Source organism: Gossypium hirsutum, chromosome A05 (assembly GCF_007990345.1).
Source record: "Gossypium hirsutum isolate 1008001.06 chromosome A05, Gossypium_hirsutum_v2.1, whole genome shotgun sequence".
Classification (NCBI taxonomy): Eukaryota; Viridiplantae; Streptophyta; class Magnoliopsida; order Malvales; family Malvaceae; genus Gossypium; species Gossypium hirsutum.
The window spans coordinates 15,807,011-15,831,011 of NC_053428.1; the positions used below are offsets into that span (position 1 = coordinate 15,807,011).

The 24,001-nt window shown below is 33.9% G+C and overlaps 5 protein-coding genes across 6 annotated transcripts; 2 read left to right on the forward strand and 3 right to left on the reverse strand.

Annotated features, from left to right (window-relative positions):
* Positions 1–2,877: 2,877 nt before the first annotated feature.
* Positions 2,878–3,868, forward strand: LOC107913945 (protein E6). The gene has a single exon (NM_001327094.2). It carries the CDS (start codon positions 2,926–2,928, stop codon positions 3,664–3,666), a length of 741 nt encoding a protein of 246 aa, NP_001314023.1. The 5' UTR covers positions 2,878–2,925; the 3' UTR covers positions 3,667–3,868.
* Positions 3,869–7,638: 3,770 nt separating this feature from the next.
* Positions 7,639–10,131, forward strand: LOC107913948 (uncharacterized). The gene is made up of 3 exons (XM_016842629.2): positions 7,639–8,368; positions 9,260–9,424; positions 9,531–10,131. The coding sequence occupies exons 1-3, from the start codon at positions 8,357–8,359 to the stop codon at positions 9,792–9,794; spliced, it is 441 nt and encodes a 146-aa protein (XP_016698118.2). The 5' UTR covers positions 7,639–8,356; the 3' UTR covers positions 9,795–10,131.
* Positions 10,132–10,168: 37 nt separating this feature from the next.
* Positions 10,169–11,604, reverse strand: LOC107913947 (uncharacterized protein At4g28440). The gene is made up of 2 exons (XM_016842628.2): positions 11,282–11,604; positions 10,169–10,667 (listed from the first exon to the last, which is right to left on the reverse strand). Exons 1-2 carry the CDS (start codon positions 11,559–11,561, stop codon positions 10,459–10,461), a joined length of 489 nt encoding a protein of 162 aa, XP_016698117.1. The 5' UTR covers positions 11,562–11,604; the 3' UTR covers positions 10,169–10,458.
* LOC107913946 (MACPF domain-containing protein NSL1) lies at positions 11,526–17,205 on the reverse strand. Its single transcript, XM_016842627.2, has 8 exons — positions 16,397–17,205; positions 15,669–15,907; positions 15,280–15,466; positions 14,884–14,970; positions 14,598–14,781; positions 13,998–14,164; positions 12,216–12,933; positions 11,526–12,083 (listed from the first exon to the last, which is right to left on the reverse strand). Exons 1-7 carry the CDS (start codon positions 16,664–16,666, stop codon positions 12,244–12,246), a joined length of 1,824 nt encoding a protein of 607 aa, XP_016698116.2. The 5' UTR covers positions 16,667–17,205; the 3' UTR covers positions 11,526–12,083; positions 12,216–12,243.
* A 2,303-nt stretch (positions 17,206–19,508) lies between these two features.
* LOC107913949 (mitochondrial arginine transporter BAC1) lies at positions 19,509–22,925 on the reverse strand. Of its 2 annotated transcripts, XM_041113610.1 has the most exons (8): positions 22,649–22,925; positions 22,246–22,335; positions 21,034–21,135; positions 20,769–20,873; positions 20,565–20,663; positions 20,302–20,490; positions 20,106–20,204; positions 19,509–19,979 (listed from the first exon to the last, which is right to left on the reverse strand). In XM_041113610.1, exons 1-8 carry the CDS (start codon positions 22,754–22,756, stop codon positions 19,845–19,847), a joined length of 927 nt encoding a protein of 308 aa, XP_040969544.1. In that variant the 5' UTR covers positions 22,757–22,925; the 3' UTR covers positions 19,509–19,844. The 2 variants fall into 2 exon arrangements, with proteins under 2 accessions (XP_040969544.1, XP_040969545.1); XM_041113611.1 differs by lacking the exon at positions 21,034–21,135.
* Positions 22,926–24,001: the final 1,076 nt, after the last annotated feature.

The following is a 24,001-nucleotide window of genomic DNA, read 5'->3' on the forward strand; positions in this document are numbered from 1 at the left end:
CTTACAGCTTTTTGTTATTGTTGTTTTCTAAAACAGAACCTCATAATATCAGACATATTGGGACTCCGAAAGTTCAACCTTCAGCGCGAAAAAAATCCTTCTTGTTTCCATTATGTTCATTTTGTTATAGATAGAGGCATCGGTGCTTGAATTTTGAATGCATAAGCACGAACCATAAAGTTCAATCAAGATATGAGGAGAATTTTCTTTTTCTTTTTCTTTTATCTTTGCTTTTCTGTTTTTCCTTTGTTGATGGCGCCAAACGTAGTCTTAAAGTATATTAGATACATCTGGTGATCAACATTCAATTACAATAAAGAGTATAGATAGATACATCAATACTATCCAGCCCTCTTTCATGATGATGTTGCAAGTTTTGCACTCCACCCCCATATTATTATGAAGAGGAGAAATTCCTGTTACAACATTAATTGAGCTTTATTTTCTAAGAAATGACTTCTAACATTAATAAATTTGAATCAATTTATAGCTATTTCTCGTACTCTTTCGTAGTATAGCTTTCTTTTTATGCTAAAACAGGAGATGATTATAAGACGTGAAGTTGTCTTAAGATTAACAAGGCAGTTAGATGCATTTAAATTGGTATTTAAGGATATGTCTGTATATAACTAGAACTAATTAAGATTACAATACACTGCAAAATGATTCCACCTTTTTTTTTTTTTTGGTTCTCTCTTTTATATGATCAAATACAATGTTGATATGAACAAGGTTTTGCAGTTGTAGAAAATCGTGGAGGACTTTTTTTTTAAAAAAAGAAAGATAAAATTCATAAAAAAATGTGAAGTTAAGCATATTTAGTGATGGGTGGGGTATGGGGTGGTTTGCTAACATGGAATGCGCATGGCAGATTGGCACTTTAAAGAAGGGATGGGGCCGAGGGGGCGGGAGTTGTTAAATCCTCGGCGTAGAAAAAGGTCAGTAAGCGTGTCCCTGGCATTAGACAAGGAGAGGGGGTAGCACATGCACAGCCCAACTATATCTCTTTATTTTATGTCCCACTCCACTCCCCCTCATCTCTGCCGCAACATTAAATACCTTATGCATCCTTACTATTCATAATGGTTTTTTTGTTGGGTTGATGTTACAAAATTAAATTTTTTATTATAGATGTATTAATATTTTTAAAAATATATAAGATTTTTTTTAAGTAGGAGTTTAATCTTTGGTGGTGATGTTGATTTTAGATATATTCCCCACCCGCAAGTAGATATCATACATTCTAATATAATTTAAAAAAAAGTATAACTAAAATATATTTTATATTTTTTTATATTTTTTTGAATTTTTAAATTTTAAAAAATTAATTAAATGTTCATGTGTCATCTACATGTATGCAACGTTAGCGAAGTTTAAAATATATTAATTTTTTCATTCGTGATTTGAAAAAAAAAAGGTAAGTTTAAAGGTTAAACAAGCATAAATCTAAATAAATAGTTAAAATAATTTTTTTTATAAAGTTAGAGAATTAAATAAATTATTATTTTATTTAAAAATAATTTTCAATAAATTACTAATTTAGTCACATAATCTAATATAATTTAAAAAATAATTATTAACATTTTAATTTGTATGAATTCTTGTTATGTATGGATTCAAACCCGTTCGTTCCATCAACAAATTGATCTGCATGAGACTTAAGGGTTAGAATTTTGTGTAACCCTTTTTCCTCCTAATTTTTACTTTTAAAAAGAAATTGCAATACAATTTTTTTTTTATAGAATTCTCCTATTTTTATTTATTTATTTGCTTAGGAAGTTTTACTGACACTGCTTTTATTTTTCCATCAATCAAATTTAAGAGACAATTCACTTTTTATAATTAACAAAAAAAAACAAAAAGAAAATAAAAGAAATTACTTTTTTCTTTTTCGTGTTCGATACAAGATAGATGAAATATGAAAAATAAAATGAAATGAAAATATATTACTAGTGATATATGACCTCCATTATGTAGGGGAAAGAAATAAAAATTATATTAATTTATGATACTTCCATAATGTGGTTAAAAATAATTATCTAGTATTTTTTTGTAAAAAAAAAAAAAGTTGATATCTATGCTACTAATGAGGTTTCTTAGTGAGTTTGTTACTACTAATAAAGTTTATTTGCATGGTTGAGACCTTATGCTTTTCAAATACCCATATTTGAATTTTAAAAATTGTGAATTTTTATTATATTTAAAAAACAAGTTATTTATATAACTAGTAATGTATTATTTTGACTTTTTTTTAATCGAGTTAATGTTGGTTATTTCGTTATACCAATTCAATAAAATATTTTATTTATATTAAATTATAGCATACTCACGATGTGGGTGAAGTAAAATTATTTAACAAATATATTTTGAAAAATTGATAAAAATACTAAATGAGGTTTTGGTTGAATAGTAAGATATAATTATTACAAATTATAAATATGTAGGTTCAAAATCTATCATGTGTATATTTGTACTATTATTCTATATAAATTGATAACCTTATAAAAGTATCTAATTTAGTTTATGGTTGATTGATCGATAATACCAAATTTATTAAAAATTAATATTAGTAAAGATATATAGTACAAAACTAAACATAAAATTTTATATGTTAAGGAAATAGCGGAAAAAATATCATATTTGTAGAACTGTTTAGCAGTGTGGGAGAATGGGATCATTACAAGGAAAAATGAAATATATATCATTAATACCAAACATAAAAGAAAGCGTCTTTTGATAAAGTTGTTATTGGTGTAATGTGAAGGGACCACAATCATCACCATTCACCACTTGCTCCTAATTGAGTTGAAATCTTTTTACAACATAGAAAACTAGAAGATCGCCCTTTCTTGCTTCATATATATAGATTTTGTATCATCGCAATTTCACATCACACACACAAGTAAAGCATTAGCAACCATAGCCATGGCTTCCTCACCAAAACTCTTCTCTATGTCTATCCTCTTCCTTTTTGCCCTCTTCTCCATGCAAATCCATGCTAGAGAGTACTTCAGCAAATTCCCAAGAGTTAACATCAATGAGAAAGAGACAACAACCAGAGAGCAAAAGCACGAGACCTTCGTTCCCCAGACCACCCAAAAGCCAGAAGAACAAGAGCCAAGGTTCATTCCTGAAACCCAAAATGGTTATGGCCTTTACGGCCACGAGTCAGGCTCAGGCTCAGGCTCAGGCTCAGGCTCAAGCCGGCCCAGTTTCACCACCAAAGAAACCTATGAACCCTATGTCACCCCTGTTAGATTCCACCCTGATGAGCCCTATAACAGCATCCCCGAATCCTCCAACAATAAAGACACTTACTACTACAACAAGAATGCCTACGAGTCCACTAAGCAGCAAAACTTGGGCGAGGCCATTTTCACCGAGAAAGGATGGAGCACCAAGGAAAACCAGAACAACAACTACTACAACGGCAACAATGGTTACAACAATGGCGAGAAGCAAGGCATGAGCGATACTAGGTACTTGGAGAATGGAAAGTACTACTATGACGTCAAGAGTGAGAACAACTATTATCCAAACCGGTTCGACAACTCAAGAGGAGTTGCTTCGAGGAACGAGTTCAATGAGAATCGTTACAACAACATGGGAAGGTACCACCAGAACCAAGAGGAGTTCGAGGAAAGCGAGGAAGAGTTCGAACCCTGATCACCTGTCGTACAGTATTTCTACATTTGATGTGTGATTTGTGAAGAACATCAAACAAAACAAGCACTGGCTTTAATATGATGATAAGTATTATGGTAATTAATTAATTGGCAAAAACAACAATGAAGCTAAAATTTTATTTATTGAGCCTTGCGGTTAATTTCTTGTGATGATCTTTTTTTTTATTTTCTAATTATATATAGTTTCCTTTGCTTTGAAATGCTAAAGGTTTGAGAGAGTTATGCTCTTTTTTTCTTCCTCTTTCTTTTTTAACTTTATCATACAAATTTTGAATAAAAATGTGAGTACATTGTAACACTAGCTGTCTATATTCCCCTACCGAAAAAATCTACTTAAAAGATCAGTAAAAAACGCAAAGAGAAAATGAAAATGAAATACAACAATTCTTTAGCTTTTCTATATATTAACATTGATGTTCCATGCATACAAGGACAATAATCATGACAGCCTCAAAATGATTGGATTTTTTTAATGATCTTGTTTTGTAGTCGATGATCCCCCTTCACCAAACCATGCACGCGTATATAAAAGAATCTAATTAATTAAAAAGTTAATTTTGAACAAGTTAGGGAGGTCTTGTTGGTGAAAACATAGAGCTGATAGGATTGGAACAATGATTATATATGGCGTCTCGTATGCATCTAGCTCATAGATCATATGCATAAAAACGAGTTCTCAATAGTCATAAACCAAATAAAAGTGTGTAGCTTGCTAGTTGTGTACCACTTCCATGTGATGATATAAATGGCCCCCTCCTTCATCACTATCTTTGCAAGTGATAGCATCATGCTTTGAGGTCAGCAGTTGAGCACTTCTGAAGATAAATTTTTCTCTAACAATGAAATTTTTTCGTTACTTTTAATTAATTTTTTATTAATAAAAATCAATGGAATTAATCAATATAATTTTAATTAGTTCAAATAAATCTGTTGGCTAAATAATAAATTCAATCGTACCAAGTTATAGTTTGGGTTGAGAGTAAAGTTCATTTCTTAACCATATCAGGCTCGTAGTACTATTTATTGGAACATTAATTAAGAAAGGTAATCCTAGTCGATCAAGTTAATGGTCAAGAGTTAAGTATGCTAGTTGGTAAACAACAAGCAACGTAAAATAAGTAGGACCACCTTAGCCATTAAAGTAAAAGCAGGTAATCAATTTAAAATATATAATCAAAAAAATAATAAAAAAGAGAGAGGAAAATGATGAATTTCAATTGGATTATCCGTGAATGCCGGATAGACTGTGGTTTGTCTCTTCTTCTTTTTTTCAACTTTATTTGTGTTCTCAAGCTTTAGCCTTTAGAGACCCTCAAGTCTCTTTGACTTGTATATATACACATATGAACTCAATGAATCCAAAGACTTGTATATCTTGTAGGTGTATATCATATGTTATGTCAGTGTAGAATGTTTATAATATTATAGATAACTGCTAGGGTTAGTTTCTGTCGACTCTTAACAAAATGAAGATAATGATAAGAAGTTAAAGTTGGAGACCGGCAAACCCAACTAAATGGGACCGGAGAGGGTGCTCTACCAGAATAATGTGTGGGTACTGAATACAGTGTCTTTTTATATGGAACCCCATTTCAACAAGGGAAGAATTTATTGACCCCCAAAAATAGGAGCAAAATAATTGTGGGAGTACTCATCATGCTGGGTATTGAATGGTTCTAATTTAAAAAAAAAAAAATTGGACCATTTGGAGGGATATAATATTAGTGATACTGATCCAGTTTTTTATTTGTCTCTGAATAACTCTCCTCCCATATCTTTGTAAAAAAATAATAGCAGTACCATAACTTTAACAAATAGATAGATAATTACATTCATCAATTCAGGATAATTGGTGATCAAATCTGAACAATGCATCTCTTACTCTCCAACATTGCCTCCAATCTTTTCATCCCGAAACATTTTTCGAGTGTTGACATGCAAATATTATAACTAAGTTCCATTGGAGAAAGATAAAGAACAATGGCCCAAATGGCCAGGTATACTTCGACCACAGGACCTACTAGCATCAGTACCCATCTTTTTTGGGCCTTTAAACATCCTTATTGCCCAACTAACATTTTATTTATAAAAGGCTTTTAATAAAAAAAATTTAAATGTTGATAGACAGTTCACCACTGGGTATATATGTCTTGTTTTAGTTGGTGTAATGACGAACATTTATGATTTTTTGTTTACGTGTAATTTAAGTAATTAAAAATTTAAACCTAAATTTTAAAAAATATTCTATATTTTAGAATAATTTTAAAACTTCAAAAGATAATGCCACCAATAACAAATTATGAAAAAGAAAATTCCAATTCAGGTCTTTGTCGAGTTTCTACTTTTTACTATTTTCTTGATCTTTCATTTGGGACAAAAATCATAAAAGCTAATTAATTTGCAAATCACGGTTGATTTTCCTTTTTTTTCTTAATCACCAAAATGAAATTCAGAAATTGCGCAGAATTTATCTAATTTTCTTTTAGGATACTGTATTTCAAAAATAAATTATTGAATGTTTTCTAAAGTGATAAAGTAGGTCATTATCTCTTTCTTTCTTTCTTTTTTAATTTCAAATAAATTGACTTCAAAATTTATTATCTAACACATTGAAAACTTCCAATAGCTTTATTATGTATATTTTTAATGTAAAACTTCCTAGTTTAATTTTAATATGTAGTTCTATATTCTATTCCTTTTTTATAACAACTTCAAGATTTATGCTTAGTTTACTATACATTTGGGAATTTTATTTTATTTTATTTGTATATTTTTATTATACATTTTAAGAAAGGCCTAACCAAACTGAATTATTCCACTTTTTCTATTATTCTTTTCCTGAATAGTCTGGGAGTGGATGCTGGCACTTACTTTTGGGAGGCTTAAGAATTTTGAGCTTTTTAATGAGAATTTCTAAATATTTAATTAAAATTTTAAAAAATTTCCAGAAACTTAATGAAAATGTAGAAAAAAATTTGAGAGCTATTAGGGTCCACCTCTGTGAATATTCCACTTTAATCTAATTTGGACAAAATGAAATTCCAACATCTTACAAGGAGCGCCACGTATCCTTTTCTCCATGCGGGCGGTTCAACAATCAACAATAGGAGGAGTTCAAATCTTTTATATACGTTTCCACGCAAAAGTCAACATGTAAAACGCCTTTCAATTTCCCAAGCGATTTGTTTATGACACCTCCTCCATTAATCCCCATCTTGTAAAACTAAGCACACAGACTGCAAAAACAAACAAAACCAGCGGAGTTTTAATTAATTTCAGAATCCCACCTTCAATCTTTTTGGTTTGGTACTATTAATGTCTGAAATTTTCGAGCTGGAATCATTAACGTGAAAGTTAAATAACAAATCAAGAAAGAAAGCAGAGGGTGTGAAGTTAATGATTCTAACAACCCTGAAATTGATTGATTTCAACTTTTTAACTCCAAATTACTCTGTGCTTTTAAGTTTGTTTGCTGAAAACAATGTTACAAATGAACTTTCCCCCTGAAATATGAACCATTACCCTTTTTTTTTAGGTCTTATATTCCTGTCATGAACTGTCTCTCTTTAAGTTTTCACCTGTCACCAATGCTTGCCCATTTACTTCTAAATTAAACACCCCTGAACTTAAATTTAAAGGAAATTAATCAATCAATGCCATACTTTAAAAAATTTGGGTGACAAGTAAAGAACCCTTTTTTCTTTTTTGTTATTTAATGGTGTTGGTTCCTTTCAGAATGCAGTTGTTCTAATTCGAGGGGAAGTAAATGCAGGTTTAAGGGAAGTATGAATTGTACAAAATTCATCAATTTCTGTAAATTTGTATACCCCCCCCCCAAAAAAATGTTGAACAGAGTAAGTTGCATCAAATAGAAAATGTGTTATAGTTATGAATAGACAAGCCAACAAGAATCCCATTTTCTTTTGTTTTCTAGCTTGTTTAGATAGTATGATTACTCCATTTGAGTGAACCTAATGAAATATTGAAACAAACCCATTTCTTTTCTCTTGAAACGAAAGAAACTTAAATGTAATATGAGAATAGGAGGCTAACAGCATTGATTCTCTTGCTGTCTTCAAAGATTTCGATTACTCGTTTTGTTTGAGTAATCATTTAGCAGAAAACAGAGTTGAGTATCACCTCCTCCAATTCCCTATATATGAGGTGTCCCGTTTCTTTAATGCATGGGAGGAAGAACTGTTAGCCAAATTCTATTCATGATAAGACATATCATATTATGAAATAATTACATAATTATTCATGATAAGACATACCTTTGCTGGTCCATAGATTAAAAAGAAAATGAGATTTTTGAAATATGGCGGTAAGTTGATGGTGAAAGTGTTGTTGTTCAATGTCTAAACGGGTGTGATTATGTGACCAAATTAAGATAATGAAATAGAAAATTGGTTATATTAATCAACTCTCTCTTGTGATTTGCAAAGCTGAAACTCCTCTCCCCTGGGACCCATATCATTAATTGTTCCTTGTTTAAGGAAGAATCTGTCAGATGAGCCAATCCAAGACAGGCGCTCTTATTGACCACCTCTTGTACTTTTAACACTAGCAGCGATTTTGTGTTCCGGTTGCGATATCTTGTGATCCTCATCTTCATTTGTTCACTTGCCATTCTCGTTTCATTTGTTTCTTGCTGTTGGAGCTCTCAACCCATGGCTGCTGAGGTAAATAATTCTTCTTCTTATTGGTTGTTTTCTGTTGATCATGAATGTGAACCATTTTTTTTCGTGAATTTATGTTTTGATTTTCTGGTAACCAAGAATCGTTTCTGGTTTAGTTCCTTTATGTTCTTGGTTTCTTGCTCATATATTTGGTTTGATAGTAACTGAAAGATTTTGGCCCCTGGTTATGCTGAATGTCACCGCTGTCGCGGTAATAGTAACTTGCTGTTTACTAATGATAGAATAATCTAAATTTGAAAGCTTTTCACAATTCATATTATTTTCTTTGGAGACTTAAAAGTGTTATCATGGCTTTTTCCTCTTCCTGATTCATGGGTTTCTAGAGAGAACCTAATTGAGGTATGCTTAAAATTATGGTGTTTTAAGTAGAATTACAACCAGGACTTTATCTCAGTGCCTTTCTCTGGTTAGCACTTACTGATCTGTGCCGACAGTCTTCTCTGGTTACCACTTACTGTGTCGTTGGTCGTAGCTTAGATTTTAATCCATTCTTTTGATGTTCTTACAGCATCAAATGTAGTCAAAACAGAAAAAATCTCCGGACCCTGTGTTTATTACGTATCTAGTTAGAAATAAATTTGTTAGCATTTGATGCAAGAGAAAAGGGATGATGAATGTTCATTTGATATTAACTAGCATGTTTGATTACAAAGGAAGGTCCTTAAGTAACATTGATGCCTCTGTTTCATCAGAATGGGCTCTTTGGCTTGTGTTTGAAGGGTGAAACTGACATTTATGATTTATGTGTGATAAGGAATTTGACACTAAAATATCATAAAAAACTTTTCGAGTTTGCTATCCCCCGCATGGCTTTTGCCAAACTTCCTTTGTTCAATCTCTTTCAGTATTTTGAATCGATCACCTTTTCCCCAGAATCATGAAACGTCCAATGGTTGGCCACTTGGGCTACAGATAATGAATATGAGGCTTGGGTTACAACAAAGGTTACAGGCTGCGGCTCCAGCTGTGGAACCATACTTTTTGCACATTCCCTCTAGCAGTTTTTCCTCATTCTCCTCTTCCAACCTTGACACCGAGGTAACCAACCTTTTCTTTCCCCATTTGCTGGCTCAACATTCAAGCCTTGCAACAAATATATATATATTTATTTACCAATACATGCTATTTCTTGCATTGCTGCCAGTCCTCAGCATCATTTTTCCAAGATAACAGCGTATCCCTGGGGAAGCTAATTGGATATGGACCAGGTGAAAGAGAATCGTTGTATTTACAGAACTCAATCCATACTGATCAAAGCTGTAGGCTACCTGTAAGAGGTGCCTGCAACTGCAAGAATAAAGGACGCAGTGCAGATGCGTCTCACTCTCAGGGGATTTGTATTCCTCTCCTACTTGGAGCTCTACTAAAGATTACCGGAAACAAGATCAAGTCAAGGCGATTGGAATGAATTCCATTCCTCTTCTCCCAAATTCTTTTCTCCTGTGTTTCATAAGTTAGTCATTAATACTGCCGTTAACCGTCCAACAGCACTATCCAATTAACATAGGAGTTTGAGAAACTGGAAACTCGAATGTTATTTTCATTTTAAGATGATCAAGTTCGACATTGATTTCAGGCAAATGATTCAAAAACAAAAGGCTAGCTATGTTCTTGCTTAGCACAAATGTTTGCGTTTTGCCTTTTGTTCCAGAAAGCAATGGCTTCCTCAAATCACCACACAATCCAAGTAAAACCAGAATGCCAAAGGTTCAAATGAATACCATTAAGCTCGACATCACTTGGAAGCAAATATTTGAAGAACAAACGAGATTCAATAAAGCATTTAAAGCAACGAACAACTCGATTTAGAAAGATCTTACTATCAACACTTAAATTTCCAGAAGCAATTTGTTCACTAGAAAGCAGTCTTGTACATATTCCACTAGTACTTAACCTAGACCATTAGATGTTAAAAAGTATGATGCAGAAGACCAACCATCAGCAAGATTTTGTATACCAAACCCAACACGTTCACAATGAAAATTGTACCATAATAGCATCTCGCCAACATTATGAAGAGTAAACCAGAATCATCGGGCCAATCCATAAGAACTCTTTCGGTATCCAGCAGCTTAGGTCTCAGCAATCTCGTCATTTTCAAGCACACTAACCAACTCATACTCGACAAGAGATAGATTGTTATCCTCTTTAACAACAAATTTGGCAGGGTCAGTGACCTCGATGCGGCCCCATTTGTCGACAGCCAGCCTCATAGAACCCTTAAACATATCAATCTTCGCATTACGAAGAATTACAGTGTCATCGGGCTTCATCAAGTCAACTGCAAAATGATTAAAGCATCATCATGGAGTTTAAGACTGAGCAGTTTAAATGAATAACCTCTGTAAAAGTGAAAACCAAAAACCAAAGCAAAATACATTCACAATTTTTGCAATTGTGAGAACGCGACAATTTCACAGATAGGCCATCAAGTTTTACTATGATTAACAAATTAAGGATTTGAACGCCAATTAAATCCAATGTTTGGTTCTTGATTAATTTACCATATCTCTTCGAGAGTTTCTTAAAAAGTTTCATATTGAGAAATAGAATTAAAAACATTAACAACATGGCAAATCAAGGATTAATCAAGAAACTCAATTCGTGTAACATCGCAATACTAAATAAACCTTAATTAACAGCTAGATCCTAGATCATATCAAATCCACACTAGCACCAACAAAACAACGAACAAAAAATAAAAGCTTCTGAATGCCACTGTGTTTCACATAAACAAGCCAAAAAAAAAATAAGAAGAACGGAAAGATCATAGCTTTTGGAATTAAGGATGAAATAAAACGTACCCTTTTGAGAGAAATTAAGATCCGATCGGTAGAGCATAAAACTTTTTTTAAGAAACAGAAAAAAAAAAAAGGAAGGGTTAGAAAATTGGACCTTGTTCATTACGAGCAGTGAAGAGGACAGTGCCGGTCTCGTCTCCAACAAGGCACTCAGAGATGCGGGTTTGGCGGAGATTTCGAGAAGCGGCTCGACCCTTTTGAAGGACCATGTTAGAGGACAATACCTTGGCGACTAAGGTGTGGCCTTTGGTCCCTGGTTTTAGCTGATCTACTTTCACAAACACTGGCTTTCTCTTCTCCGTCGTTTTATTTTGTTGTTGCTGCTGCTGCTGCTGCTGTTGTCCTTGTCGTTTTGGCTGCCCTGTCGTCGCCATTGTTTCAAATTGACAAAACCTCTTCTCTTCTCTTCTCTTCTCTGCTTTTCTTACTTTTTTCAGAGCTTGTGGGAGAAAGAGAAATGGGGTAGCCCTAGAAGTAGAACAGAAATTGAAGCATTCCTGCTTTTCTCTCGATGGGCAAGTAAACGATGGCGTTTTAGCCACTTTAAAAAGATTGACTTTGAAGCCATTTTTCTTTCCATGGATTTGTCTTAATATTATTTCTAAAATACAACTAATGAAAATGACTCTACAAATCCTTTTTTACATGATTGATGAAAATAATCAATTATGGTATTTTCCATCAATAATTAAACGTTATTGTTTCTACGAATAACTGCAACTTTTTCATTCTTGAAATATGGAAGTGGGTATGGCATGAATTATGAAACAATCCAACACCCAATACTCCTCTGAATAATAATCAGCAATCATCATTTTATTACATAATTATCAGTTATCTGTCGCTTTAAGATCAAAGTCCAATTATGAGCATTTAGAGGGTGCTCTGCTCCTGTCCTGTACCAAGAAAAACACTGCATTCATATTCATTTGTCGAATGAATGGCCTTTGGCCAAGTGATATATCTATCCATTATTCAAGGTAATAATTCAAATAAATGATGTACAGTATATGATAACATTTACTTACAGAGCGATACAAATAATGCGAAAATTTCTCACATCAACATCAGACTTTCTTCTGAAATAACTGTTAGCAATGAATACTTAGCTTTGATCGAAATTCTGCCACCTTCTACACAGAGTTTGGCTCCAGTTACCACCCAATATCCAGGTGTATCCTGAGGTCCTCTAACTATCTCCTTTGTGTCCACGAAGTTTGTCATTTTGGGTGCTTTGGTTGGTGAAGGTGGACCACCTGGAAAAACTGCTGAATTTAAGTCCACTTTGGTCGGCTTCTCATTTGGATTCAGTCCTGAACTGAACCTCGTGCTGATCAACATTGAGAACATTCCAGATTTCCGTGACAATGTTGAGGGTCCATCCCATTCTGATCTACGAAGCCTAGCAGAGGCCACCATGGAGAACCCAAGCCTCAGGAACAGAACTTTCCTCATCCCAACAACCTTCACCTCGAACCAAGCTTTGGTCACGATAGGAGCAGTACATTCAAAGTGGGTTCCGTTGTAGTGTACAGGGGCAGTGCATACATGCGAGAATATGCTCCACTTGACAGGTTCCAAATACCCACGTTCGGGCTCATCGATCGACTCATAGCTGTGATCATCTGAGAGCGGGAGGATTGTAGGGAGGGTTGAGAGATGCTGGAGATGGATTGCTAGATGGTCACTCTTCTTACCCTCCAAATATAGGCGTATTCCTGTCACCGGTCGTTTTCCAGTATCAACCTGCAATTACGGATTTGGAACTTGAGAATCGGGGAAATAAGAATAGTAATCACATGCATGAGTTATGCAGATTATTTTTGCAATTATAGCCATTTTAATCCATGGCAATTATCCTGCATATTGGAACCCACCCATTGTTTGAAAAGTCAAAAAGGGTGGGCACCGGAAGTAGAAAGTAAAGTTGGTTGGCAAGTTGGGTTAAAAGTTGGCATGAGATAATTGCAATTTTGGTCCCTAATTGTATAGGGACATTGCAAGTTGATCCTTAAACCTCAACTATAAATAGGCCTAACCATTTCTTACTTTCTTCATCCCATAATTGTCATTCTCTACTTAAGGCATTATTCTCTCTCTCTATTTGTAAATTTCACTTGTAATTTTTGGAGTGAAATATATTTGGTAGTGCCCGAGGACGTAGGCAAAATTTGCTGAACCTCGTTAAAATTCTGGTGTTCTTTATTATTTGTTTTGCATATTTTGTGAATGTGATTGTAGTGATTTATTGTGCTATTAAATTACGATAGAGGGATATTCTGGCTAGGAAAGACTTGGTATTTAAGTGATCTTCGTGATCTACCTCTCTTTCCTGGGAATTGAACTTAGTGTGATTTTTCAGTACAATAATTTTACTCTTTCACACGCTTCCGCGCAACACTGCAACATCATTATTTTGGTTCTAACAAAATTATTTGACCCCATTTTAGTGTTACATTGGTAAAAAAGGGAAACCAGTCGATTGTATTATGAGCTCAAAAAGCAAGCACTTTATCAGCATGCTCAGAAGCTTAGATGACATTAAATAAAACGACAAGTCAATCAACAATCCAAAATCAACATTGCATCTACAATGGTAAAAATGTTAAGCATGGCTAAGCAAGCAGTCCACCATGGAGTTCATGTAGAGTTGATGAGGAATTCGGGTAGATGCATTTATAAATTTTCAGACACAATCATTCCAAGTATCAACTATTACGGAACTTCACTTAAGCAGCAAACAATCATAAATAACTACTAAAATGTCAAAAGAAATGGCGCAAGTAAAACTGTGTGCTGCGAAATGATACCCGTGCAGTATTAACATAAAGCTTAGGCCCCATAAAAGTGAACTGAAGTGATGGGGATGATTGTTTTCTGTGCTTGAGACCAAGAGGCAGATCACTGTACACGGGAGCCCATTGTCGAGGTATTTGAAATTCGAGAAATACATGGAGTTCCTCTATCGGTGGTTTATCTGCATGATATTAACAATCATTAGAAGCCAAAATCAGAGCACACATAAGCACCATATGAACAAAGAAGGATGCAGTTATATGATTTGCGAAAACAATGAGCTTTCATATACACCAACATTCATTCAAAATGAAACAACTAGGAAATCACTGTCCGCAAAAACTTTGAATTTAATGTACCTTATAATTTATTATAGATCTTCAAGGAGCATCATTTTTTACAAGAGTAGTACAATGTGCCAAAGTATGAATAAATTGTAATTCAAAATAAAAATATTGCATTTGTGAAGTATTAATATGTAAATGAACTAATTAAACCCCAGCTGACAGGGAAAAATCCAGTTTACAGAAATTGCCCTTATGTAATCTAGTGCCATCAAGACATTTAGCCTCGGAAAAAACCAAACTAATGGTATAACAAGTATGCAAACTCACATCGTAGGTACAAGTTCACTGCATGGCTTAAAAATCCATTTCCCCGGGCACAGCTCAGTAGAGAAGTAATAGGCACAAGGGACATTGATATCACATTCGGTGACTGCGATATTGTTGACAGCCACTGGCTATGACTTTGACCGAAATCAATGCCTCCCCTACGAATATAGATATTCATAATGTCCTGCAACAAGTACAAAAATCAAATGGAGTCGTCACCTCTACTAAAAGCGGGTTGCAGGTGCAATTCCTAAACAACAGTTAAAATAAAAACCATCGAACTTACATTATTCTTTGAGCAAGTGACAACAGGTGGCCTCATTGATCCAGCGAGCACCCCTTGATGAAGTTGCCCGGGAATATAATGCTCTCCCTAAAGCAAATCGATGGAAACAAATTAGTGAGAAACAATTATTTCCAAAGCCTTGCCAACAGTGTTCTTCCATGAACTAATATGTAGAAGAGGTCAAGTAATAATTAGTTTGAATTGTAATCCTTCTATCTCGTATATGGCAGTATCGTTACCTTGATTACTTATTGCCAAGGAAATTTTACAGTGCATACTGAACATTCCCCCCGCAATTATCTAAAAACTGTAATTTTGCCTACCTACCCTAGAATGCAAAAGTGAATAGAATAATAGGCATGCACAATTCATTCAGATTTTTAAGATTAAATGCACCTTTGGTTTTTCCGAGAATGGAGAAGTTCCTATATTTTCTGAAAATCTCTCATCAGCTAATTGCTTTAAAGTTTTCTGCACTTCATTGGGCTGAAGATTTGAATTTTGTAATTGTTTTACATGTATAACATCTTTACCTCCCATTTTAACCCCAACAACAACGTGAGTACCATATTTTTCAATGAACCTGGGAAAAACCATGATCAGAACGGGTTTAGTACAAATTGTCAATACTACTAACACACACGGTTAATGTCAATGGGAGCACTAAAGTTATAAGTGCAATTGCTTTGCACATGTTATAATCAGATTCATCAAAAACAAAGTAATCATAATTCTTTCCCGGGGAAGTTTTTTACTCCAAAAGGTTACGTATATGAAGAACTTACTCAGCAATGGCAGCAGGGTCCCATGTAGTAGGCACCTCTTGTTTCACACGCTCGGACAAAGTTATGTTTGTTCTTTCCAACTCAACATTGTACAGTGTTAAGAACCAACCATCATAGGCAAGACCTTTTGCGGCACAGGCATCCTTCTGCCAGCAGCCTTTGAACTCGAACATGGCATTGAATAAGCCGGAAGGAATCTTGCCGGATAATGATAGATCCCGATTGAACTTCTCTGACATCTAGCATAAAATGACCTCCAATTTAATTTCAAACAAGTCAAGCGAAGTCTAAAGAAAAAAGAAAAAACTCTCCGGGGCTTTCTTTTTCTTCCTGATTTTCTATTTTCTAATCTTGAAGCATAGCGATGCCATTTTGTTATTTCTTTGTGGACAAGTTTAGTTGCAAAACAACTTCCAAAGAATAAAGATATGCAAGAACCAGCAAAAAGAGCATAAGCAAGAAAAGATGATCATAGGAGCTCTATTGAATACTTTGGAACTTTACATTATAAATAATACAAATTGTGGACTCTGAATATTGAAGCATATTCAAATTTGCGAAAATTTTTCCCTCAAATAGAAAACAAAGCACAAACAAAAATTAGCAAACAAAAAGCAAAACTTCCCTATAATTCTAATATTATTAGTACTAGTAACTCTTTTTTTTTTAACAGTACTAAACCTGCAAAATAAACACAAATATACCAAAGGAAAAGGTCAAAAACTTACCTGACTAAAAGAAAGAACATCAGAACGAAACCTGGTACGCTCGCCTTTATCATATTTAATCGAATTGGGGACATCTTTTACAACAACTCCATCAGGAAAAACCAGGTCCCGAGTCGCTGCTGAGTCAAGTTCGATCAATCTGGAGCCAGAAGGGCCAGGCAGGCAGGCGGATAGCCTGACATCCCTGCACAAGTCGAATCCGAAACCGATAACTGAAACGGCCTTTTCAGCCGCCGATTGCGGGTCCATTTGATAGAGATTCCCGGGCATGGATTCCTAATGAGACGGTAGCTGGAGTTGCGTGTGGGTTTTAGTGAAACTGGGTATGTATTATGGGGTATTACCCACTGCTGAAGAAGGAGATGGCCCATTGAAATGGTCTTCGGTCCGAGTTATTATATCGATTTTTTATTTTTATTTAAAAAAAATATTGCCTGTTTCGGGGGGGAAACACAGATATGAAGGTGACGTTGGAAACTATGACGTTTGACTTGAGAGTTCAGACAGGCAGAAGCTAATGTAAACAAGGGAAGTTTACCAGTCGGCTGGCGTGGAAACTAACTGAAACTGCATACTTGTTTCCAGGTGCAAACGTGTTTGGTATAGTTTGGCTTTTTGAATGTTCAAAAGAAACTATAAATTGATTAAAAAGAAAAAAGATTGAAAAGTCATTAATAAAGAAGTCAAATGCAAGGAGCAAATTTCTTTCGGTACCCTGCGTTACATATAGACTTGACTTTGGGGATGCTTCCGATGGCGCTTTCAGGAAGTTCAAACGAACTTGTGTCGAGAATAATCAAGATAAGCGTTTTTAACACTCCCAATTTTCAACTTGTGGAATAGTTAATCTATGATGGGATCCATCTGAGAAATTTTCACCCCCCTCGAAACTTGGAATGAGGCAGTCCCTTTCCTAACTAGCTAGTCCCAATAAATCAATATACTCTTAACGTAAGCTGTAACTAAAATCCACCCCCAACCCCCAAAAAAAAAAATTCACACGCTTGTTAATATGTTGGACAGAAGTATTAAATTTAATAATAAGAGAGCCTGGCCATGGATTTTGACGCTCAAGCCTGCCAAATCTATTATAATCCAATGATTTGTAGTAGCTTTAAACTTAATGATGGGATAGAATGCAGGATGCTTTAGATTCTATTGATATTGTATGTATTCTTTTAACAACACAGACGTAAATATTATTTGATTACATGTATTGATTTAACATCAAGGTTTAATTCATTATCCTTGATAATTAGTTTTTTTTTTAATTATAAAAAAATAAAGTCTAAGTCACATCTAGAAGGTGAATACCCTGATGATCAGGCTAGCACAAAAGGTTCGATAATTGATATTATCAGCATCCTCAATATTTATTGGTACATTTTATTTATCAAGAGAGTTCTCTTGTAATTATATGAGAGGAATATCAATGATTAATTAATCACAATAAATTCACTGATAAATTTTACCAATATTTGGATGGATATTGAAAATAGTTTCTGTGAATATAAAAACAATCATAACAGTGAGATTAATTACTTTAGCAAGATGTTAAATAACGTAGCAGTAATATTAAAATTAATAGATATATATATAAATATTTGGATTTAAATGCAAGGATGAGATAATAATAATAATAAATTATTAATTTTTCGTCAACATATTATAAATATGCCGTTATAAATAAAATTTTCAATAAAATAAAATATATTAATCCGATTTAAAAATAAATGCATGTATTTATTTGTTAAAATGTGTTCAATTGAACCAAAATCAAAATTTCACATACACATATGAACCACAATTCAAGTTTCATGTGTCTAATTGCACCATATAAAAGTTCAAGTATCAAATTGCACATTAGACCAAAATTTATGTATAAGTTTGATATTTATCTATTTATTTTAATAATTTTTTACATTATTCTAAGTATATAAATAATTATTTATAAATGTTTGCATTGAAATTTAACAAATAAAATTTCAATAACTTCGTTTTATAAACTTATATAAATATTTTAGTTATTTATTTATTTTAGATTGTTGCAGTAGAAAATATAAAAGGTTTAAAAAAGAAAAACATATAATTTAAAAGTCCAATATTTTTGTCACTAAAGAAATTAATAAACTCACTGTCTCCCATCGGAGACTTGAGCTCCACTGAAAAATATGAGATGAGTTTGCTCAATCACAGCTCACTAATATTATTCAAACACCATACGATGGTTGATTTGTAAATTTTTTGTCTTGAAAATTAAGACAGCTTCAGTTGTATCCAAATGGAGCTTGACTGCGTCATCCCAAGACCTTTTAGGTTTGTTTTTGTCATCTTTAAGAGTGGTTCTTTCCTTTTCCGTTGCCAAGTCTTAAAAGTGATCAAAGAGTTGGAGTTTTACTCGCTTGCATTGCCAATAAGGTGCTTGACTTCTTTGATGCTACTTCAAAGTATGACATGCAATAACATAAAAACATTTGTTCTTGGTTTTCCGAATTAAGAACAAGACAGATAGTGTATATAGTTAAAAGAAGTTAAGATTCGAGTATTTAGTTATCCTATATAGAAAGCCTTTTCCCAGTGCTCAGCAGATGTAACCATATATGGTTTCTACTCTAAGCATGCTCTCTCTCTCTTTTGTCTGCTCTACTTATATTCTATTATTTGCAAGAAAAAAAACATTTTTTTTATCCATGTATCCATAGTAAACGTGTCTTTCTGGGAGCGTTTTGAGAGAGTTTGGCAACAACCGTTGGCCTTATGAAATCTTGATTTTTTCTTTATATGCAAATATTAAGATTTCATTTTATTCAGCCTTGACCATCAAAAAAGTTAATGCGTTCATCAATTAAAGCTTTGTTTGCCAAGAACGTCGCTGGGAGTAGTATTAGCTGATTCAGACTTGGATCAAATTAGCTTTTCAGTGCCCAAGTGCTGAAGTCACACGTTTCTGATAAAACAGTAAGAACTCCATCGCTTGCTGTGTTGAGCCTTTTAACAGTTGGATTCCATCCGGTAGTGTTTCGACACAATCGTCATGCAAGTGCAAAGCAAATAAATCTAATTCAAATTAACTACTAATGGCCAACTAGGTGGAAGTACCAAATCAATAAAGTAGATAATATTCGCTTAAATAAATTTATCCAATATTTGATAAAGGAGCATCCTCAAGCAGACAACAATAGACCTGTGAAAAACTCTTCCTGCACTGACATGAAAAAAAAAATCGGGGGATAACTCGAAAAACATTAATGATTGTTTCAGCCACTCAAGTGCTATAGTACTGCACTCTTTCCTGCAAAAGAAATTAAATTTCAAGGTCATATCATAGAAATCCTAAGGATCAACCCATGCCAAGATGTGAGATGAAAGATCAGCCACCGAGCCAATTATATAACTTCAAAAAATGTTAGAAGCCTCTTGTGATTAGATGAGTTAATTATTAGCTTCCTTAGTTGTTCTTGATTCCGAGAAACTTCATGGCTATCTCCCAGGTAACGATTGCAGCTGCATTAGCAGGAAAAGCTCTCAGTATAGTAGGACCCAGGCCTGTGTAGCATCCTCTAAGTCCAGACATCCGATATATCTACAAGGCAAGGAAACAATTAGAATATCCTCCTTTCCTTTCAATATTATTTTGATTGTTATAAAACCTCCACCATGCTGCTATCCATCTTATTGTGCTAGGAAAGGCACATTCAGATCATCTTACCGAATTTAAAACTTGAAACGGATTTGTCGGAGAGCTTTTATCTGGAGCGGTCTGGATAATCGTTTTTGCCACATCCAAAGGTAAAACAGTAGACCAGAACTAAGAAAAAACAAATAAAGAATAAAATTAGATATAAATAGACCATATCGTAACTCAAAATTGAAAAATCAATATGCAAGGATGTCAGAATGCTTACAGCTACACCACCCAGACCACCACTCAGAATTCCAATTCCCATATCAACCAAATTGTTGTGGTCAGATGAACCAGATTTTAGTTGTAAGTGCATATAATAACGGACATATTCATACACACTAAAAAATACTGCATTTCCAATAGATTCCCTTAAAAATGTTGTAGAGCCACCACGAAAGGCGCCTGTAACCTGTAACCTGAAAGGTGTTCCATTAGTTTAAATCACGTACAAATTAAGTTGCCAAAACGCAGAGTATTTCTCACCCCATCACTTTTTATGGTTTTTAGTGCGCAATCAAGAGAACTACTGTAGCCACTGCACTTTGGAACCAAAGAGTCAGTACCTTGAATTTGCATCCTACACTGGAGAAGCACAATGTCAAAAGCATGCTTTGGGAGAAACAAACAGTGATCTGCTATCAATTATCAAAGAGCAAGTACTAGCAGGGCATAGAAACTAATTCTTACCTTCACTAGCTCTGACGGACATAGAACAAAACTGATAATAGCTCCAGCGAAAGCAGCAGAAGGAATTATTACTTGGGGCCGGGGCCTGCTACTCTGAACTCCTCCCTTAATTGGCACAAAAAATCTTTTTTTAAAATAATTTACAACATTACAATGTGTTGGAAACATGCCTATGATATTATTAAAACAACCAGTTCCCAATCTAGTTTCAGCAATAGGAGTTTCATGGATGGGTATATCACCTCCAATTCCCTGAAATACAAACCTGCAGTGACTGTTTTGTTTGCGAATAAATGCCAAAAAGAAGTGAACTTTCAAAAGCCATCCCAACAAAAGATGGCGTTGCCCCTATATAAAGTCCTCTAACCTGCCAAAGCTAATTATGAGTTCTCCAAAAAAGAAAAAATTCAAATATGTCAAGAGTAAGGGAGAGAGTAACAACCATGTATAACATATACAGCCAAAAAAGTGAACCAATGATTTCTATTCCACAGACAACCTTGTAAATGCTGAAGTATCCTCTCAACTTATGTAGTAGACCAAAATCTTGGTTCTAGAATTGCAGCTATAGATATTGAGAATTTGTAAGAATATTTCTTTATTCTTTCTTTTCCCTTTTGGACATATACAAATTGCAAATTCTCTCTATCTTCACAGATTCATGGATAACTTCAATTACTTTTTCCAATATTTACATTTACATTTTTAGATTTTAGGACATTAGCAGCCAAGATCCATTTTAGGAATAAACACATAACAAGCTTGTCCGTGCAAAATGTTTAAATCTGAGACAGCAGAACATTTAGGTCATTATATCCTACTGATTCATTTTGCATTTGAACAGAAAGAATCCCTATAATCAAAATCAATAGGCCTTTGAGTTCAAGAATGACCAAAAGTCATAAACAAATAACATGATCTCTTTCCACCGCATGTATTTATCTAGATGTCAGTGGTCTAAACTCTCAACAAAGGTAGCATTTGGTATGATGGAAAGTAGTCACTTTCCTAGGAATTTAATAAGCTGGAAAATGATTCCAACGTTTGGTATGTTAGATTTTATTTACTTTTCTTGGAATCTAACTTTCCCTTAAGAATTACTTTCCCATAGACATGGCAATATGATTCCCATGATAAAAAGGTGGGAAAATTACTTTCCCATTCCCATGTAGATTGAAAAGTTAAAAAAATATTAAGACAAAATTAACCCTATTTTATATTGGAAAAACTATTGTCTTCTTCCTTTGTCCTACCACTTGATTTTCTCTATTACTTCCACCAGATTCTTCCTACGATTTTAATCAATGCCTTCCAATGTATTAACTTCCTCAGTAATCACATTCCCAGCAATCATATTCCAGTGAATCACATTCCATTGGAATCATATCATAGAAAAGCACCAAACGCTACCGACGAGCAAATTTACGAACAGGGCTCTTGATGGTGAAAAGAAAAGAACAAAGATTAAGGAGCATACCCCTTCAGTTGCGAGTATCCTAGCAGTGCAATGGAAGCCATTCCTATATGTAATCCCCTGCACATTAGTATTGTGTTTCTGCAACTTAACCTGACCAAACAACCGTAGATACAAAAGAAGCTTTACTAATTGTAATGTTGTCAACAAAACCAGGAAGCAATAAATAGAACTTATCTTAAAGGAAACTAATCAACATTTACATGTTCCCAAAGAGGAATTTTTCCGATTTTTAAATTCGATGATTGAACCCACATTCCTAGCAACACTAACAACCTAGTTAATTTGGTAATTGTTACAACTTAACAAACATAATCCTTCAAAAATTTCCACACCCATATCCAAAAAAAAAAAAAAGTTTTATTTTCCAAATTTTTTTGGATGAAAAATGAAAAAGAAGTTATACCTTGACAGTATCGAAGGGGTGACCGACGACCACAGTCGCAACACCGGCGAACAAGCCCGCGACGTACTCTTTGTAACCGGAAGGTTTGCGACTGTCTTCCATGACCATGTTTTGGTAAATGTCTAAAGCCTTCTTTTAGTTTGAAAGTAAAAAGAACATCGGAGATTCGGTCCACTCCGCGCCAGATCCTATAGTGTGATTGTGCGAGGGAGAGCTTCAGCGAAATCCTCGTCAAAATCTCTAGTATCAATAATCTAGAACTAAATTACTACTATATGTTCTATCTTTTTTTATTATTATTTTAAATAAAATATATATTTCAAATTAAAAAAAATCAGTTGATAATTCATTATGTTTTGTTTTTGTTTTTTATTCTTTTTATTATTTGTAATCAAATTTCATGTAAAATATGATAAAAAATTTAAACATAATTTAAAGTAAAAATATGAAAATAAAAATACATGAAATGATATTTTAATCATCAAAATAAATTTTGTAATATTGGATTTCTTACATGAAATATTAACTTGTTAATTGAAGTTGTAAACACTAGTAAGGAAGACAATAAAAGGAATTTAAGTTCGACAACCAACTTTCCAAAGTCATCATTCAAGGATAAAACCGAGGTTGGAAGTAGAGGTGTGCATAGCCGAGCTACTCTATTTGGCCCGAAGGTTCGCCCGAAATGTAAGAGGGTTTAGGTAAAAAATATAGGCCCAAAAAATGGGTTTGAACAAAAAAATAATGCCCGTTTAAAAAATAGGCCGGGTCTCGGGCAAGGTATTTTTAGCCCGGGCCCAGCCCGGCCTGAATCACTAAAGGACAAAAAAATCTGCATATTTTTTTTATTTTTGAATGTTATTTTCTTGTTGTTTTCTCCCTATTTTGCTACCATTTTACAATTATGTTGCTATTATTTTATTGTTTGGATATTATATAAAATTTATTTTATTGTTAATTTTTTTATTATTTTAAAGACATTTGTTAATTTTTTTATTATTTTAGAAGCATTTGCTTGTTAAGTTGCATTTATCTTAGTGTTATTTAAGTTTACATATTTTTTAAATTTTATTTTTAATTTGTTGAGAAATATTTATTTTGATATTTTTTGTATTTTTGATGTATTATATATATTTAAAAATAATATAAAAAATTAATACAGCCGGGCCGGGCCGGACCCGAGTTTTAGTACTTTTATTCGAATCGGACTTGAACAAAATTTTAAGCCCATTTTTTAGGCCCAATTCGAGCCTAATAAATGAACATGATTTTTTAGTTGAGCCCGGCCTGAACCCAGTCCGGCCAGGCCCATGAACACCTCTAGTTAGAAGAGACTCCAACGAAAGTAGATGT